Source organism: Ranitomeya variabilis, chromosome 5 (genome assembly GCF_051348905.1).
Source record: "Ranitomeya variabilis isolate aRanVar5 chromosome 5, aRanVar5.hap1, whole genome shotgun sequence".
NCBI classification, from domain to species: Eukaryota; Metazoa; Chordata; class Amphibia; order Anura; family Dendrobatidae; genus Ranitomeya; species Ranitomeya variabilis.
Window position 1 is genome coordinate 680,449,902 of NC_135236.1, and position 21,093 is coordinate 680,470,994.

General features: G+C 50.2%; 1 protein-coding gene across 1 annotated transcript; it reads right to left on the minus strand.

The window, feature by feature from the left end:
* Nucleotides 1-240: 240 nt before the first annotated feature.
* DCP1B (decapping mRNA 1B) lies at nucleotides 241-8,618 on the minus strand. The gene is made up of 9 exons (XM_077267072.1): nucleotides 8,292-8,618; nucleotides 6,063-6,103; nucleotides 5,335-5,462; nucleotides 2,646-2,712; nucleotides 2,152-2,284; nucleotides 1,823-1,930; nucleotides 1,054-1,737; nucleotides 759-980; nucleotides 241-488 (listed from the first exon to the last, which is right to left on the minus strand). Exons 1-9 carry the CDS (start codon nucleotides 8,436-8,438, stop codon nucleotides 408-410), a joined length of 1,611 nt encoding a protein of 536 aa, XP_077123187.1. The 5' UTR covers nucleotides 8,439-8,618; the 3' UTR covers nucleotides 241-407.
* Between the last annotated feature and the right edge of the window lie 12,475 nt (nucleotides 8,619-21,093).

A 21,093-nucleotide genomic window follows, 5' to 3' on the forward strand; every position in this document is an offset into this window, starting at 1 on the left:
CAATCTATTGCTCTCTGTTATCAGCCATTACTCTCCGGGTAGATCTCTCGCTCTCTCTGTGGCTTCTCTTGTGGAACAATCCTATTCTCCTGGCGCCATCTGGTGGCCACTATAAAAACTGCTTTTTTGGGGGGATCACAATTTGCATTTTTCCGCTGCTCCGTAAAATAAACCCATTTACATAAAATTTAGCATCTCTGAGAAAAATAGAAGATTCGCATAAAAAAAAAAATCTACATCTAAAATCTCAGCACAGAAATATTTAACAGTTAAAATAAAATATCAGAATGTGTAAATGATTGGCCATCAGCTGCGTGTGAACCCCATGAACCTGCAGGGACTGGAAAGAAATACGAGCTGGGAAGATGATGAGCGCGTGGTCCCTGTCCGTCCTCCATAGCAATGTGTCAGAACTTCCTGCCGGCGCCCCCTCTGGTCAGGACGGAGAGGTACGCCTCATAGATCATGTTCAAAAAGGTCTCGTCGTTCTGTGAAGGGAAGACGGGAGAGAATGAAAATGGAGCAGAGACGAAAGGATGAGCCCCCGATACTCAGGACCGGACCCTGACTTGTCTGCTCCCAACAGCTGTGTAATACAGCTGTGATCCTGCAGGTGGCGGTGTACCACCTTAGGACTGGTGGACGTCCTCTGCTCGAGACCACCCGCCCAGGAATTGTGGGGCTAAGTTATATAACTACATGTCGGGGGTCCAGCTATGGATCAGGTCACAGGGACCCCCCTAAACACAGGGTCTTACCTGGATGAGGTGCAGCAGGGCCCCCTGGAGCTGGCTCTTGGTGAGGACGCTGCACTGCACGCTGGGGGGGTCCTGCAATGGTCGCGGGAGCAGGAGGCTGGATGCAGCCGCTTCGTTAGCAGGCGGAGGGGGGTTCTTGGCGTCAGACTGTGTGAAGACGGCCGGAGACAAGAGAAGCGATGCTGGGGACACGGTGGCGGGGATCCTCTGCGGGGAGATCACCTGCAGGGGGCACACAAATAGTAAGGGGTCAGAAGCGTCACGGATGTGAACAGCGCCCCCCGGTGGTCACTACCTGGAGCAGCGGGTTGCCCTTCTCCCGCGCAGCCACGCTCTCGGCCCATGGCGGCGGTTTCGTTGCACTCTGGGTAATGACCGGGAATCTGGCGGCCAGGGTCGGCTTGGGGGTCAGTTGTTGCTCCTGATGCGCTAGACTCAATTTTTGGAGAAATTCCTGGGGCGAAACGGCCCCTGTGGATGGAGGCGGCTGTGAGGCAAGAGGTGCGGGGGCCGCGGTCGCAGGAGTCCTTTGGTTTGGGGGTGCAGCCCCCAGGACTTTCTCTGACATGCCCTGTCCTAGGGCCGGGGGTCCTCGCTCCAGAGGGGGCATGAAGGTATGTGGACCATGCAGTTTCTGCAGAAGGTAGTCCCCCCCGCACACGTGGTCCGGGCCAGACAAGGGGGCGGGGTCTTCTAGCGGTAGGAAGAGGCCACTGAAGATGTCTCCGGGGGGGATTGTGGCGCCGTTGTGCTGGTTTTCTGAAACCTCGGAGACGGGCTGCAGATCGGCCCCTCGCACCAGCAGCTTCTGGATGGCCGGACACGGGTGCTGATCCCCGGGGTCGCTACCCCGCGCCGCCTCCTCGTAGGACAAGGAGCGCACCACGGTCTGACGCACCGACTCCTTCTGATCCGCACTTTCCGCCGGCTTCTTTTCCACTTTCCCGAAGAGGGTGGTCAGCGACAGATGCTGCGGGGGCTGAAGAAACGAGAGGCAATGAGACACAGACTGCATCTACCACAGTGCAGCAGCTCTGGGTGTGACTAGAGGACGCCTCGCTCACCTGGGGGGCCGCGTCGCTGGGCTTTACGGCGATGGGCTTGATGAGGTGCGGGTTGCTGTGGATGGCGGACGAGCCGGTCATCATCTTGGGCTCTGAACACGGTTTACACTGTAACGAGGGACGGAGAGAAATGAGCAGCGAGGACCACTGGAAGCGGCCGACTAAAGGGGCTCGGCGAGCCACAGAGGTGACCCACCCATGAGGAGCACACAGAGAACGCGTCCCCCTGAGCCGCCGTCTCCCAGATTATTGTGGGGGGGATCGGAGCACGAGCCGTTTGCCCCTCCGACACCCCGGAGTGCTCCCTTAACCCCTTGTTCTGCGCCCACCTTGGTGTACTCGTCCTTGGCCTTGTTCAGCATCTGCAGGATATCCACCTCCTTCCCCTCCGAGTGCAGGTTCATCGGAGACCCCCCGACATTGGCCGAGTGCTGCGCCTTCAGCTGCTCCTGCTGGGTGAAACTGAACAGCGGCGCTGGTTACTACCTGCTGGGCTGGGACCGATCAGGGGGCAACCAGACCCCCGCTGCCCTCGTCCTGGCCCTTCCTCCGAGCGGTAGACTAATTAATAACGTACGCATCCAATTACACAGAAGATTCATCGCCCGAATATCGAGCCCCCGAAGGGGAAAACTAAACCTTCACAAAGCAAAATGGCAACTCGGCCCCAAATACTGAACGGCGCGCTGCGTCCAGCAGGGGGCGCTACTGACACCGGGGTATATAGCCCTGTAAACGCCGGAGGTCTGCACTGGGGCACACTGCCAGCGTGCACGTGATGCGAGCGCTCAGCGACGTCGGGGCAAGGGGGGGCGCTTCTTACTTTTTCATGAGTTCTGCGATTCGCTGGCATTCCTCCTTACTGTAGAACCAGATCCCGTAAATGAGAACTGCAAGAAAAGGAAAGAAGGGTCAGTCACCAAACGGCCGAGGCCGGGGCAAAGGGGGAGCCCAAGAGTCACCGGAGGGGGAAGGGGGCACCTGACAGTCACCGGAGGGGGAAGGGGGCGCCCGAGAGTCACCGGAAGAGGAAGGGGGCGCCGAGGGTACCTGTCAGATTGAGGTGCACCTGCCATGACTGTGGAGCAGAGCAACTGTGTTACCCCACAGCCTAAAAAAGATCCACACTGAGCATTTGGCTCCTACAACTCTCATCATATTCTGATGGCCTCCTGTTGTGTATGTCACTACAAGTCTCAGCATGTCCTGCTCCAGTAGGCTCTTTTGTATGAGCTCATCTTCCATCTGCCAAGAAGCTGGTGTAGCACCACAAGTCCCAGCCTGCCCGTCTCCTGGTCAGCCGCCAGCAGTGTCCTGGACTCGGACTCATGTTATCGCGCCTCGTGTTTTTCCATCGGATCAGCACCCCTGACCCGATGCCAGCCCTCTCTGCTCCATCTCCGCGCACTCAGGGCGGCACCGACTACATCTGCACTCGGATAACGAGCGGGAACACGACACAGAAAAACCGGACGGCTCCTGTGACCGCGGCCGAACGTGGGACCCGCAGCGGAGGGAGCTATGACCATATGTAGCAGAGCCAACGCACACGCAACTCTCTGCACGCGCCACACAAGAACCACCAACAGCAGAATTGTGAGCGCAGCCCTGGATGTGATATAAGCTGCTGAATAGCGCCTTGCTCTCGCACTGAACGCAGCTCTTGATGTGACTGGAGTGTAACAGCACACGGTCTCTGGTGCTGCGAGTCGTGCCCCTTGCTCCCCCGCAGCTATCAGTGCCCCCATATCAGGACACGGTGTCAGTGACGAGACGCAGAGCCCCTCATGACTGCGAGAAGAGTCTCAGTGACAGCCGATCTCTGCGCAGCTCCCAATCAGTGACTCTGCACTGGACAGGAGCGGAGGAGGCGGCGAGGCGCGGGGGAGGCGGCGAGGCGTGGGGAGATTAAGGCTGACCAGTCTGCGGGGGGCTTCGGACTTCACATTTCCTCAGTATGCTGTGTCCGGCCACGCTGCACTGAATCCTGCTCCATCTGCACAACTCAGAGCGGCAAGATGTTCCATTCCTTCATACGTCAGGCTACGGCCTCCTACCGGCCGATGACCAAGGACGCGGTGCACCGGCCCAGCGTCTACTGGAAGGGGAATGTGGTCACCGAGACGGAGATGGAATATGTCCACGTCCCACCGGGAGGTAAGAGGCCGTCACACCCCGAGGACAAATATTATAGGCAGAGCACAGGTACAGCGAGCGTGCAATCAGAAGAGTGAGCGCAGCTCTGAGGGTCACTATGTGTCAGTGCTGTTATGGCAGCTGGAGGACGACTCTAGATCTGATATTTGGGAGTGAATCCCCCACACTCTATGGCAGGATCACTACCCCCATCGTCTCCTGACACGCAGTAATTATACTCCTGCCACAGTGACTGTGCTGCGCTCCTCGGCACGTCCTCTGTCTCTGGCGATCCGATTCTGCGCTGTCACTGAAGGCAGCAATTACACGCAAATAGCAGCGCGGCGGAGGCGACTGCAGCGCGGCGGAGGCGACAAGGAAACGCAGGGCTTGGTGATCCCGCGGGTTGTCATATAGCGGCTCGTGTGTAGGGACACGCTCGCGGTTCACAGGTCGGTCTCACAAGACAACGGCGCGCAGGACGGACGCAGGATACCATGGGATGAGATGCCCGGCGGACATGGCACCGCTCTGCCAGGCCGCACGTGGAGGTATAACAGATCCCAGAGGGGCAGGCGTCTCCCTATATTTATACCCCGCTCTTGGTAATTACAGCGGCAGCTGCTCGTGCTCTGCTAGGGGCGGCTCCGCTGCTGTCAGTGGGCGTCTGTCGCCCGGGGGCCCCCGGAGCTGGAAGCAAAATTCTATACAGAGAATGTATGAAGTGTGAATTCACCTCTGCTCACAGTCAATGAATGGAAACCTGTCCTGACTATAGCAGATGCCGGACGTCCGCACTCCTTCCCACCTCACCGCCAGGATTTGGGGAAGTCAGAACAGAGGCGTCTACAGTGTGGAGACAGGGAACACTCTGCACACAGCTCTGGAGGGAAAACTGCCACGTAGTTATCACCACTAGGCAGAGGAGGCGCAGAGAGGTGGAGGGGTCAGAAAACAGCAGATTCGGGAAGAAGTCAGCCAGACTGTTAGCAACACCTTTACCTTCACAGAACTGTGATTGCAGCTCTGGATGTGACTACAGAACACCAGCACAGCCAGAGCAGAACTGTGATTGCAGCTCTGGATGTGACTGGAGTATATAAACATATTTAGAGCACACAACGCAGGGAGTGCAGAATTGTGAATGCAGCTCTGGTTTTGACTCTGGTCCCAGCGCAGAGAGTGCAGAACTGTGAATGTAGCAGAGATGCGGCAGTCATCAGCGGGGGCAGCCGTCAGAGGGGGCAGCCGTCAGAGGGGGCAGACGTCAGAGGGGGCAGACGTCAGAGGGGGCAGACGTCAGAGGGGGCAGACGTCAGAGGGGGCAGACGTCAGCGGGGGCAGCCGTCAGAGGGGGCAGTGATCGTCATACTCACATCTGGCATTTCTGTACAGCAGGAAGGGATCTTGCAGCTGGAACTCCAGGTCCTTAGTGATGGGCTCGGTGCGGTTCTCCATGCTCAGACGGTTCATGATGGTGAAGCCGTGTTGGGGGGACGCAGATCTGTGGGGTTACGGACAGATAGAAGGGGGAAAATGTATAAATGCAGTAAGAACATATTTGCTACAGCAGCGACAGAGATCAGAGAGGACTCAGATCCGGCTGTGTGACCCCTCAGATGCCGTTCTCAATATCTGGCTTCTCAGTGATGGGGGCCCCCATTGTTCCCCCTTTATGATTCCCCTCCCAAGAACCCCGACCATTTTCTACTGTCTGCAAATCACAAGCTGATTACAGGAGGCTGGTAAATGCAGCTTTGGATGTGAGTGGAGAATACTCCTCATATATGTCTGTCAGTCACCTCACACCCCCCCCCCCCCCCCCCCTCGGGCACGGAGCAGAGGCAGCTCACAGGGAGAAGACCCTCATCAACACCTACACTAACAGCAGACCCCATACACAGAGAGCCAGGAGGGAGTGCGAGGATCACACCACACATCTCTCCTGTCCGGACGGTTTGTTACAGTGTATCAGAGCAGGAAACATCAGTCACAGAGGATAGTCCAGACTGGATACATCTGTAACAAACCCTCAGCTGTGAGATGCCTCAGGTCAGGATGGGTCTTTAGCATCTGGGTGACACGGACGTCCCCCATCGCTCACCTCGTGTACACGAACAGCGTCCCCTCCACGTCCGTTTTCTCCTGCAACATAAAAAAGATCATCAGAGACAAGAAATGGTTAAACTGCCCTCTGTTATCTGCCACTTCAGGCTGACTGCAATGTGGGATACTGATGAGAAGCGTTGAGCCCCCCGATAATCACTCATCTCCAGTGCGGAGACCAGAGAGCAGCCGCTGCTCTATTATAGGAGTGACCAGCAGGGGGCGCTCAGAGATCAATCCTCTGCTGCATCCTGAGGGAGGACACAGATTGAGCGTTACAGAAGCGACCGACAGCAGCACAGAGTATTTCAGGAGAGGAGTGTGCAGATATACAGTGATAAAGTGGAAGGAGCAGGGTCCGACAGAAGCACAAAGTATTTCAGGAGAGGAGTGTGCTGGTCCTGAGAGTTATATATAGAGGGTGCATGGTCATACAGCAGCACAGAGTATTTCAGGAGAGGAGTGTGCTGGTCCTGAAAGTTATATATGGAGGGTGCATGATCACACAGCAGCACAAAGTATTTCAGGAGAGGACTGTGCTGATCCTGAGAGTTATATATGGAGGGTACATGATTACACAGCAGCACATAGTATTTCAGGAGAGAAGTGCGCTGGTCCTGAGAGTTATATACAAAGGGTACATGATCACACAGCAGCACAGAGTATTTCAGGAGAGGAGTGTGCCGGTCCTGAGAGTTATATATGGAGGGTACATGATCACACAGCAGCACAGAGTATTTCAGGAGAGGAGTGTGCTGGTCCTGAGAGTTATATAGGGAGGGTGCATGATCACACAGCAGCACAGAGTATTTCAGGAGAGGAGTGTGCTGGTCCTGAGAGTTATATATGGAGGGTACATGATCACACAGCAGCACAGAGTATTTCAGGAGGAGTGTGCTGGTCCTGAGAGTTATATAGGGAGGGTGCATGATCACACAGCAGCACAGAGTATTTCAGGAGAGGAGTGTGCCGGTCCTGAGAGTTATATATGAAGGGTACATGATCACACAGCAGCACAGAGTATTTCAGGAGAGGAGTGTGCTGGTCCTGAGACTTATATATGGAGGGTACATGATCACACAGCAGCACAGAGTATTTCAGGAAAGGAGTGTGCTGGTCCTGAGAGTTATATATGGAGGGTACATGGTCACACAGCAGCACAGAGTATTTCAGGAGAGGAGTGTGCTGGTCCTGAGAGTTATATATGGAGGTTACATGATCACACAGCAGCACAGAGTATTTCAGGAGAGGAGTGTGCTGGTCCTGAGAGTGGTATATGGAGGGTACATGATCACACAGGAGCTCATAGTAACAGAAGGAGAGGAGTGTACTGGTCCTGAGAGTTATATGGGGAGAGTGCATGATCACACAGCAGCACAGAGTATTTCAGGAGAGGAGTGTGCTGGTCCTGAGAGTTATATATGGAGGGTACATGGTCACACAGCAGCACAGAGTATTTCAGGAGAGGAGTGTGCTGGTCCTGAGAGTTATATATGGAGGGTACATGATCACACAGCAGCACAGAGTATTTCAGGAGAGGAGTGTGCTGGTCCTGAGAGTTATATATGGAGGGTACATGATCACACAGCAGCACAGAGTATTTCAGGAGGAGTGTGCTGGTCCTGAGAGTTATATAGGGAGGGTGCATGATCACACAGCAGCACAGAGTATTTCAGGAGAGGAGTGTGCCGGTCCTGAGAGTTATATATGGAGGGTGCATGGCCTCACAGCAGCACAGAGTATTTCAGGAGAGGAGTGTGCTGGTCCTGAGAGTTATATATGGAGGGTACATGATCACACAGCAGCACAGAGTATTTCAGGAGAGGAGTGTGCTGGTCCTGAGAGTTATATATGGAGGGTACATGATCACACAGCAGCACAGAGTATTTCAGGAGGAGTGTGCTGGTCCTGAGAGTTATATAGGGAGGGTGCATGATCACACAGCAGCACAGAGTATTTCAGGAGAGGAGTGTGCCGGTCCTGAGAGTTATATATGGAGGGTGCATGGCCTCACAGCAGCACAGAGTATTTCAGGAGAGGAGTGTGCCGGTCCTGAGAGTTATATATGGAGGGTACATGATCACACAGCAGCACAGAGTATTTCAGTGGGGGCTGCACAGACCCTGTGAGGGCAATGAAGAGAATGGAGACAAGTGGGAGGAGCTGTGGGCACAGAGCACTTCAGGAGAGTCCCGGGTCTCTGACTATCCCCCGTTATTCCACTCACCCACTCGTTGGCCTTGTGGCTGAAGGTGTAGAGCGCCACCTGGCTGGCCACGTCCACGATGCTCTGGATATACGGGTCCTGCCGCCGGAGAGCCGCCAGGCTAATGTCCAAGCCTCGGCCCAGCGGAGCACTCCCGGGCGCCGCCATGTTCCCTCCAGACCTGGCAGAGCGAGCGCCGAGCAGAGCAGGGAGCCGCTCACCGAACGTCGTCACCCACAGCAACGAGGAAGCGGGTTACCATGGACACAGGGGGACAGAATAGCTGCGAACACAAGAGAGAGGACTCCGCCACTGACTGTGCAGGGTCATGTGATCACAGGGGAGAGTAATCGAGAGTAGAGCACAGCAGTGGAACAGCGGCCCATAGCAGCCAATCAGAGCCGAGTACTCATCGATCTGAGAAAATGAAAGCAGGCACCTCATTGGTTGCTATGCGTGACTGCACTTAGTTTCCAGTGAGCTGCATCCGATTTACAAGAGCGGAAACATTTAGCTGAACATCGATCTCCGCAGACAGTGCACGAATACACAGCCCAAACTGTACAGACCCCAGACCAGGCCCCTGTATACAGACCCCAGACCAGACCCCTTGTGTACAGGCCGCTAAATAAAGATACAAACCCCCTGTATACAGAGTCCAGGCCAGACCCCCCCCCCCCCATAAACAGACCCACCATATACAGACCCCAGACCAGACCCCCCATATAAAGACCCATCATATACACACCCCTATATACAGACCCCAGACCAGACCTCCCCATATACAGACCCCAGACCAGACCCATCATATACAGACCCCTATATACAGACCCCAGACCAGACCCATCATATACAGACCCCTATATAGAACCCCCATATACAGACCCCAGACCAGACCCCCCCATATACAGACCCATCATATACAGACCAGACCCCCCATAAACAGACCCACCATATACAGACCAGACCCCCCATAAACAGACCCACCATATACAGACCCCAGACCAAACCCCCCCATATACAGACCCCAGACCAGACCCATCATATACAGACCCCTATATACAGACCCCAGACCAGACCCATCATATACAGACCCCAGACCAGACCCCCCATATACAGACCCCAGACCAGACCCCCCCATATACAGACCCCTATATACAGACAACAGACCCCCAAATACAGACCCCAGACCTACCATATACAGACACCAGACCAGGCCCCCATATACAACCCCCCATAAACAGACCCACCATATACAGACCCCAGACCAGACCCCCCATATAAAGACCCATCATATACAGACCCCAGACCAGACCCCCCCATATACAGACCCCAGACCAGACCCATCATATACAGACCCCTATATACAGACCCCAGACCAGACCCATCATATACAGACCCCTATATAGAACCCCCATATACAGACCCCAGACCAGACCCCCCCATATACAGACCCATCATATACAGACCCCTATATACAGACAACAGACCCCCATATACTGACCCCAGACCTACCATATACAGACACCAGACCAGGCCCCCATATACAACCCCCAGACCAGACCCTCATATATAGATCCCAGACCATCTCTTCCCTTGACAGACCCCACACAAGACCCCCTGTATACAGACCCCAGACCAGAAAGGATCACCCATATACAGACCCCAGACCAGACCCTCCCCTTGACAGACCACACACAAGGCCCTGTGTATACAGACCCCAGACCAGACTCGCCCAGTGACAGACCCCAGACCACACCCCCTGTATACAGACCCCCATATACAGACCCCAGACCAGACCCCTTGTAAACAGATCACAAACCAGACCTGCTGTATACAGACACCAGACCCTTCTGTTGACAGACCCCAGACCAGACCCTCTGTATACAGACCCCAGACCAGACCCTCCCATTGACAGACTCCAGACCAGACACCCTGTATACAGACCCCATACCAGACCCTCTGTATGCAGATCCCAGACCAGCCGTCAGCCCCTGTAAAGAGACCACAGACCAGACCCCCTCACAGTCTTTTGTATATCTTTATATTATAGGGGCTGCAAACTGCTGCTGGTTGGTGGGGTCCGAGTCCTGAGCCCCCCATCAGTCGCTCAATACTGTGCCCGGAAGTTCACAAAGCAGTGTAAGGGCTCATTAGTAAATGTATGGGGCGCCATGCATCGCAGCACAAGGTACCAGCAGAGGGTCCTCTGTGGATAGGGGACCCTAGGCAAGTGCCTTGTCTGCCTGCCCCTAACGCCGGCCCTGGCCTTCTGGTCCCCGCAGCCTCGTAGCTCGGTCTGTACATCACGACCTGGACTCAGACAGTTATACACAGATCCAGAACGCCAAAGGAACGGGCCGCAACAAAATAACGCCCAAAAAGTGAATTTTGAGGCTGTTCCTGGTCGGACTTAAGAAGGGGGTTAAAATGCCCCAAAATGTATCTGTATGGCTGAGGGTGAACGTACCCGCGACCATGAAGCTACTATGGACCCCTGACACTGGTTGGTCTCATCCCCGGGGACCCCATACAATGTGCCGCTCACGGTGTCGGAGGGGCCTCTGCCCCCCAGACTTTACCCCCAAATCTCTGCTGGACTTTCCTTTTTTTGGCAAGTATGGCGGTGGGAAATTGGTCATGACGAGACCTGAGGGCAAAGCATAGTCCTTGCTGGGGGCCCCCACCTCTGTAGCCATCCTGTAAGGGGCCGCGGTGGCCCGGTGAGCGTCCAGCCCCACCGCCGTGCCTCAGCATGGATGCTTCTCCTTTCTGGGCCTCGTAGTATTTGACGCCCCTTCATCACGCGGCGGCTCGGCATCGTGCCCACACGCAGGAATCAGTGTCAGTGGGCGCCGGCGAGGATCGATCTCGCCGGATATTGATGGATTCTGTCCGCAGCTCTTAAGTTTACAAACAAATCATTCCCTCCGAGCCCCGATCCTGCCAAGAGGATGAGGAGTCCCCGGAGGAGGATAAACGCTCGGATACATTCACGGAGGGCGAGGACGACCGGTAAACGGGGGCATGCGGATATTTTCCAGTTCTCATCTTAAAGGGACCGTCCAGTTTTTTGCAAATGAAGGGTCCCCACAATTCTCAAGATCTCTGCTTGCTGTCAGTGAATGGGGTTCTACCTGGAAACTTATCTTCGCTTACTGTCTCATAACTGAGGGTTTGTTACAATTCTCCCCACTCCAGACAATAATGTCCGATACATTTTACCTGCGCTGATACATTGTAACAAACAAACTACCAGGAGCAGAGGCAGCCAGTGCGCATGCAGTGATTGGCAGAGGATTGGCACTGGTTACACAGTGGGTGGGGGGCCTGGTCTTTAACTAGCAGGAGCTGTGGGTGGGATGTGATTAGGGGGCTCACATCTCCGGGGGGCACGGGGTCTGTTCCTGATCACTGGCGCAGAAGAAGCTGGTGCCCACCCAACTGTCAGATCAATGTATAGAGGGCGGCAGTGCCAGCGAACCGAGTGCTGCCCCCACATGATGTGCCCCCACAACATCCACATCACCTCCCTGACCGAACCGAGATTATCATCTATTATCTATCTAAGAATGCTGCCACCCAGTGCTGCAATGATATATACCGTGGGGAAAATAAGTATTTGATACACTGCCGATTTTGCAAGTTTTCCTATTCTATTGCATGTAATAAGCATTCTATCACTGACCAGCGAGAATTCTGCTCTCACAGACCTGTTAGTTTTCTGTAAGAAGCCTGCCACTTTGCACTCATTACCTGGATTAATTGCTCCTGTTTGACCTCGTTACCTGTTTATAAGACACCTGTCCACACACTCAATCACTCTACACCCTCTCCACCATGGCCAAGACCAAAGAGCTGTCTAAAGACACCAGGGACACAATTGTAGACCTGTACAAGGTTGGCATGGGCTACAGGACAATAGGCAAGCAGCTTGGTGAGAAGGAAACAACTGATGACACAATTATTAGAAGATAGAAGACACACAAGATGACTGTCAATCTTCCTCCATCTGGGGCTCCATGCAGAATCTCGCCTCATGAGATAAGGATGATTGTGAGAAAGGTCAGGAATTAGCCCAGAACTACACGAGAAGACCTGGTCAATGCCCTGAAGAGAGCTGGGACCACAGTCTCACACATTACCGTTAGTAACACACTACACTCTCATGGATTAAAATCCTGCAGGGCACACAAGGTCCCCGCTCACTCCAGGCCCGTTGGAAGTTCACCAACGACCATCTGGATGATCCAGAGGAGCCATGGGAGAAGGTCATGTGGTCAGCTGAGACCAAAATAGAACTTTTTGGTATCAACTCCACTCGCCATGTTTGGAGGAAGAAGGATGAGTACAAACCCAAGAACACCATCCCAACCATGAAGCATGGTGGAGGAAACGTCATACTTTGGGGGGTGCTTTTCTGCAAAGGGGAGATGACGTCTGCACCGTATTGAAGGGAGGATGGATGGGGTCATGTATGGCGAGATTGTGGCCAACAAACTCCTTCCCTCAGTAACAGCATTGAAGATGGGTCGTGACTGGACCTAAAACACACAGCCGGGGCAGCTAAGGAGCGGCTCAATAAGAAGCATTACAAGGTCCCGGCGTGGCGTAACCAGTCTACAGACCCGAACCCAGTAGGAAATTCTTTGGAGGGAGCAGAAACTCAATGTTGCCCAGTGACAGCCCCGAAACCTGGAAGATCTGGAGAAGATCTGTATGGGGAAGGGGGCCAATATCCCTGCTGCAGTATGTGCAAACCTGGTCAGGAACTACAGGAAACATCCGACCTCTGTAACTGCAAACAAAGGTTTCTGGACCAAATATTAAGTTCTGTTTTTATATTTTATCAAATACTTATTTCCTGCAATAAAATGCAAATTAATTATGTAAGAATCCTACAATGTGATTTTCTGTTATTGTCAGATTCTGTCTCTCACAGGTGAAGTGTACCTACGATAATAATTACAGACCCTCCATTCATTGTAGGGGGGAAACTGCAAAATCGGCAGTGGATCAAATCCTTATTTTCCGCACTGTACATCCCACATAACACCATCACGTAATATCCGAATAACACTGCTTGTAAAGTACCCGCCAGTGACGCAAAAATACAACTATTTATTGTCCACATACAATAATCTTTATCTTTATATAGCGCTAACATATTCCGCAGCGCTTTACAGTTTGCACACATTATCATCGCTGTCCCCGATGGGGCTCACCAGTCTACATTCCCTATCAGTGTGTCTTTGGAATGTGGGAAGAAACCGGAGAACCCGGAGGAAACCCACCAAACACAGGGAGAACATACAAACTCTTTGCAGATGTTGTCCTTGGTGGGATATGAACCCAGAACTCCAGAACTGCAATGCTAACCACTGAGCCACTGTGCTGCCCATACAAAACTGTACAATCCATATCATACCGCCATATAGTGCTAACACAAAAGCTGCCACTGATTACCTCAATAAACTACCATTCATTGTCCAAATACAATGTTATTTTGTCCATATATTACCACCATGTAGTGCCACAAAAATACCTCCATTTACAGACCATGTGACACCACCCTATAGTGACCAACTAATACTGCCATACAGTGCCCATATTACACTACAATAAACAGTCTAGCTATTGACAACTCACATAACACCAACATGTAATGTCAAACTAATACTGCCATACAGTGCCCACATAACACCATATAGTGCCCAAACACCATATATTGCCCACATAACACCATATAGTGGTCACATAACACCATATAGTGCTCACATAACACCATATAGTGCCCACATAACACCATATAGTGCCCACATAACACCATATAGTGCCCACATAACACCATATAGTGCTCATATAACACCATATAGTGCCCACATAACACCATATAGTGCTCACATAACACCATGTAGTGCCCACATAACACCATATAGTGCTCACATAACACCATATAGTGCTCACATAGCACCATATAGTGCTCACATAACACCATATAGTGCTCACATAACACCATATAGTGCTCACATAACACCATATAGTGCCCACATAACACCATATAGTGCCCACATAACACCATATAGTGCCCACATAACACCATATAGTGCTCATATAACACCATATAGTGCCCACATAACACCATATAGTGCTCACATAACACCATATAGTGCCCACATAACACCATATAGTGCTCACATAACACCATATAGTGCTCACATAACACCATATAGTGCCCACATAACACCATATAGTGCTCATATAACACCATATAGTGCCCACATAACACCATATAGTGCTCACATAACACCATGTAGTGCCCACATAACACCATATAGTGCTCACATAACACCATATAGTGCTCACATAGCACCATATAGTGCCCACATAACACCACATAGTGCTCACATAACACCATATAGTGCCCACATAACACCATATAGTGCTCACATAACACCATATAGTGCCCACATAACACCATATAGTGCTCATATAACACCATATAGTGCCCACATAACACCATATAGTGCTCACATAACACCATTTAGTGCTCACATAACACCATATAGTGCTCACATAACACCATATAGTGCCCACATAACACCATATAGTGCTCACATAACACCATATAGTGCTCACGTAACACCATATAGTGCTCACATAACACCATATAGTGCCCACATAACACCATATAGTGCTCACATAACACCACATCGTGCTCACATAACACCATATAGTGCTCATATAACACCATATAGTGCCCACATAACACCATATAGTGCTCACATAACACCATATAGTGCCCACATAACACCATATAGTGCTCACATAACACCATATAGTGCTCACATAACACCATATAGTGCTCACATAACACCATATAGTGCCCACATAACACCATATAGTGCTCACATAACACCATATAGTGCTCACATAACACCACATCGTGCTCACATAACACCATATAGTGCTCATATAACACCATATAGTGCCCACATAACACCATATAGTGCTCACATAACACCATATAGTGCCCACATAACACCATATAGTGCTCACATAACACCATATAGTGCTCACATAGCACCATATAGTGCTCACATAACACCATATAGTGCTCACATAACACCATATAGTGCTCACATAACACCATATAGTGCTCACATAACACCATTTAGTGCTCACATAACACCACATCGTGCTCACATAACACCATATAGTGCTCACATAACACCATATAGTGCTCACATAACACCATATAGTGCCCACATAACACCATATAGTGCTCACATAACACCATATAGTGCTCACATAACACCATATAGTGCCCACATAACACCATATAGTGCCCACATAACACCATATAGTGCCCACATAACACCATATAGTGCTCACATAACACCATATAGTGCTCACATAACACCATATAGTGCCCACATAACACCATATAGTGCCCACATAACACCATATAGTGGTCACATAACACCATATAGTGCTCACATAACACCATATAGTGCTCACATAACACCATATAGTGCTCACATAACACCATATAGTGCCCACATAACACCATATAGTGCCCACATAACACCATATAGTGCTCACATAACACCATATAGTGCTCACATAACACCATTTAGTGCTCACATGACACCACATAGTGCTCACATAACACCATATAGTGCTCACATAACACCATATAGTGCTCACATAACACCATATAGTGCCCACATAACACCATACAGTGGTCACATAACACCATATAGTGCTCACATAACACCATATAGTGCCCACATAACACCATATAGTGCCCACATACCATATAGTGCTCACATAATACCATATAGTGCTCACATAACACCATATAGTGCTCACATAACACCATATAGTGCCCACATAACACCATATAGTGCCCACATAACACCATATAGTGCTCACATAACACCATATAGTGCTCACATAACACCATTTAGTGCTCACATAACACCACATAGTGCTCATATAACACCATATAGTGCTCACATAACACCATATAGTGCCCACATAACACCATATAGTGCCCACATAACACCATATAGTGCTCATATAACACCATATAGTGCCCACATAACACCATATAGTGCTCACATAACACCATATAGTGCCCACATAACACCATATAGTGCTCACATAACACCTTATAGTGCACACATAACACCATGTAGTGCCCACATAACACCATGTAGTGCCCACATAACACCATATAGTGCTCACATAACACCATTTAGTGCTCACATAACACCATATAGTGCCCACGTAACACCATATAGTGCCCACGTAACACCATATCGTGCTCACATAATACCATATAGTGCCCACATAACACCATATAGTGCTCACATAACACCACATAGTGCCCATATAATACCATATAGTGCTCACATAACACCATATAGTGCTCACATAACACCATATAGTGCCCACGTAACACCATATAGTGCCCACGTAACACCATATCGTGCTCACATAACACCATATAGTGCCCACATAACACCATATATGTTGTGAAATTGGATTTTGGGCTCCCCCGGTGGCCACTGGTGGAATTGAACTGGTGTGCATCATCCTCTCTGTTCACCTGTTTCCATCAGGATGTGGGAGTCGCTATTTAGCCTTGCTCCTCTGTCACTTCCATGCCGGTCAACATTGTAATCAGAAGCCTTTCTGTGCATGTTCCTGCTGCTAGACAACTCCCAGCTAAGTTGGACTTAGTCCTTGTTTGTTTTTGCATTTTGTTCCAGTTCACAGCTGTAGTTTCGTTTCTGTGTCTGGAAAGCTCTTGTGATCTGAAATTGCCACTCTGATGTTATGAGTTAATACTAGAGTCTTAAAGTAATTTCAGGATGGTATTTTGATAGGGTTTTCAGCTGACCATGAAAGTGCCCTTTCTGTCCTCCTGCTATCTAGTAAGCGGACCTCAATTTTGCTAAACCTATTTTCATACTACGTTTGTCATTTCATCTAAAATCACCGCCAATATTTGTGGGGGCCTCTGTCTGCCTTTCGGGGAAATTTCTCTAGAGGTGAGCCAGGACTATATTTTCCTCTGCCAGGATTAGTTAGTCCTCCGGCCGGCGCTGGGCGTCTAGGGATAAAACGCAGGCTACGCTACCCGGCTACTGTTAGTTGTGCGGCAGGTTTAGTTCATGGTCAGTTTAGTTTCCATCCTTCCAAGAGCTAGTTCTTATGTTTGCTGGGCTATGTTCTCTTGCCATTGAGAACCATAACAGTTTGACCGGCCTTAAAGGGTTAAATTAATTGACAGAGAAAGGAGAGAAAATAGAAGTCTGCTGAAGATTTTTTATTTTTTTTTCTCAGTTCTGAGTGTGCTTGTAATTGAATCTCTTGCAAGTCTGCCTATATTGCAGCCTTTCTCTCTCTCTCCTTCTAATCCTGGAATGGCTCTGTGTTCACCTGTTTAAAATGGATATTCAGAGTTTAGCTGCAGGTTTGAATAATCTCACCACGAAAGTTCAAAACTTACAAGATTTTGTTGTTCATGTTCCTATATCTGAACCTAGAATTCCTTTGCCTGAATTTTTCTCGGGGAATAGATCTTGCTTTCAAAATTTCAAAAATAATTGCAAGTTGTTTTTGTCCCTGAAATCTCGCTCTGCTGGAGATCCTGCTCAGCAGGTCAGGATTGTGATTTCTTTGCTCCGGGGCGACCCTCAGGATTGGGCTTTTGCATTGGCTCCAGGGGATCCTGCGTTGCTCAATGTGGATGCGTTTTTTCTGGCCTTGGGGTTGCTTTATGAGGAACCTCAGTTAGAACTTCAGGCGGAAAAGGCCTTGATGTCCCTATCTCAGGGGCAAGACGAAGCTGAAATATACTGCCAGAAATTCCGTAAATGGGCTGTGCTTACTCAGTGGAATGAGTGCGCCCTGGCGGCGAATTTCAGAGAGGGTCTCTCTGATGCCATTAAGGATGTTATGGTGGGGTTCCCTGTGCCTGCGGGTCTGAATGAGTCCATGACAATGGCTATCCAGATCGATAGGCGTCTGCGGGAGCGCAAACCTGTGCACCATTTGGCGGTGTCTACTGAGAAGACGCCAGAGAATATGCAATGTGATAGAATTCTGTCCAGAAGTGAACGGCAGAATTTTAGACGAAAAAATGGGTTGTGCTTCTATTGCGGTGATTCAACTCATGTTATATCAGCATGCTTTAAGCGTACTAAGAAGCTTGATAAGTCTGTTTCAATTGGCACTTTACAGTCTAAGTTTATTCTATCTGTGACCCTGATTTGTTCTTTATCATCTATTACCGCGGATGCCTATGTCGACTCTGGCGCCGCTTTGAGTCTTATGGATTGGTCCTTGGCCAAACGCTGTGGGTATGATTTGGAGCCTCTTGAAACTCCTATACCCCTGAAGGGGATTGACTCCACCCCATTGGCTAGCAATAAACCACAATACTGGACACAAGTAACTATGCGGATTAATCCGGATCACCAGGAGATTATTCGCTTTCTTGTGCTGTATAATCTACATGATGTGTTGGTGCTTGGATTGCCATGGCTGCAATCTCATAACCCAGTCCTTGACTGGAAAGCTATGTCTGTGTTAAGCTGGGGATGTAAGGGGACGCATGGGGACGTACCTTTGGTTTCCATTTCGTCATCTATTCCCTCTGAGATTCCGGAATTCTTGACTGAATATCGTGACGTTTTTGAAGAACCTAAGCTTGGTTCATTACCTCCGCACCGGGAGTGCGATTGTGCCATAGATTTGATTCCGGGTAGTAGATACCCTAAGGGTCGTTTATTTAATCTGTCTGTGCCTGAACATGCTGCTATGCGAGAATATATAAAGGAGTCCTTGGAAAAGGGACATATTCGTCCTTCGTCATCTCCCTTAGGAGCCGGTTTTTTCTTTGTGGCTAAGAAAGATGGCTCTTTGAGGCCGTGCATTGATTATCGGCTTTTGAATAAAATCACGGTTAAATATCAATATCCGTTGCCACTGCTGACTGATTTGTTTGCTCGCATAGAGGGGGCCAAGTGGTTCTCTAAGATTGACCTTCGTGGGGCGTATAATTTGGTGCGAATCAGGCAGGGGGATGAGTGGAAAACCGCATTTAATACGCCCGAGGGCCACTTTGAGTATTTGGTGATGCCTTTTGGTCTTTCAAATGCCCCTTCAGTCTTCCAGTCCTTTATGCATGACATTTTCCGCGATTATTTGGATAAATTTATGATTGTGTATCTGGATGATATTCTGATTTTTTCGGATGACTGGGACTCTCATGTCCAGCAGGTCAGGAGGGTTTTTCAGGTTTTGCGGTCTAATTCCTTGTGTGTGAAGGGTTCTAAGTGCGTTTTTGGGGTTCAAAAGATTTCCTTTTTGGGATATATTTTTTCCCCCTCTTCCATCGAGATGGATCCTGTCAAGGTTCAGGCTATTTGTGATTGGACGCAACCCTCTTCTCTTAAGAGTCTTCAGAAATTTTTGGGCTTTGCTAACTTTTATCGTCGATTTATTGCTGGTTTTTCTGATGTTGTTAAACCATTGACTGATTTGACTAAGAAGGGTGCTGATGTTGCTGATTGGTCCCCTGCTGCTGTGGAGGCCTTTCGGGAGCTTAAGCGCCGTTTTTCCTCTGCCCCTGTGTTGCGTCAGCCTGATGTTGCTCTTCCTTTTCAGGTTGAGGTCGACGCTTCTGAAATCGGAGCTGGGGCGGTTTTGTCGCAGAGAAGTTCCGATTGCTCCGTGATGAGACCTTGTGCTTTTTTCTCGCGTAAATTTTCGCCCGCCGAGCGGAATTATCATGTTGGGAATCGGGAGCTTTTGGCCATGAAGTGGGCTTTTGAGGAGTGGCGTCATTGGCTTGAGGGGGCTAGACATCAGGTGGTGGTATTGACTGACCACAAAAATCTAATTTACCTTGAGTCCGCCAGACGCCTGAATCCTAGACAGGCGCGCTGGTCGTTGTTTTTCTCTCGGTTTAATTTTGTGGTGTCCTACCTGCCGGGTTCTAAGAATGTTAAGGCGGATGCCCTTTCTAGGAGTTTTGAGCCTGACTCCCCTGGTAATTCTGAACCTACAGGTATCCTTAAGGATGGAGTGATATTGTCTGCCGTTTCTCCAGACCTGCGGCGGGCCTTGCAGGAGTTTCAGGCGGATAGACCTGATCGTTGCCCACCTGGTAGACTGTTTGTTCCTGATGATTGGACCAGTAAAGTCATTTCTGAGGTTCATTCTTCTGCGTTGGCAGGTCATCCTGGAATCTTTGGTACCAGGGATTTGGTGGCAAGGTCCTTCTGGTGGCCTTCCCTGTCACGAGATGTGCGAGGCTTCGTGCAGTCTTGTGACGTTTGTGCTCGGGCCAAGCCTTGTTGTTCTCGGGCTAGTGGATTGTTGTTGCCCTTGCCTATCCCGAAGAGGCCCTGGACGCACATCTCGATGGATTTTATTTCGGATCTTCCTGTTTCTCAGAAGATGTCTGTCATCTGGGTGGTGTGTGATCGTTTCTCTAAGATGGTCCATTTGGTTCCCCTGCCTAAGTTGCCTTCTTCTTCCGAGTTGGTTCCTCTGTTTTTTCAAAATGTGGTCCGTTTGCATGGTATTCCGGAGAATATCGTTTCTGACAGAGGGACCCAATTCGTGTCTAGATTTTGGCGGGCATTCTGTGCTAGGATGGGCATAGATTTGTCTTTCTCGTCTGCTTTCCATCCTCAGACTAATGGCCAGACCGAGCGGACGAATCAGACCTTGGAGACATATTTGAGGTGTTTTGTGTCTGCAGATCAGGATGATTGGGTTGCTTTTTTGCCTTTAGCGG

Coding starts and splice junctions, on each gene's coding strand:
- DCP1B (XM_077267072.1), bottom strand. CDS start 8,438: ATGGCGGCGCCCGGGAGTGCTCCGCTGGGCCGAGGCTTGGACATTAGC. Junction 6,104..8,291: donor GCCACAAGGCCAACGAGTGG/GTGAGTGGAATA, acceptor TTTATGTTGCAG/GAGAAAACGGACGTGGAGGG. Junction 5,463..6,062: donor ACGCTGTTCGTGTACACGAG/GTGAGCGATGGG, acceptor GTAACCCCACAG/ATCTGCGTCCCCCCAACACG.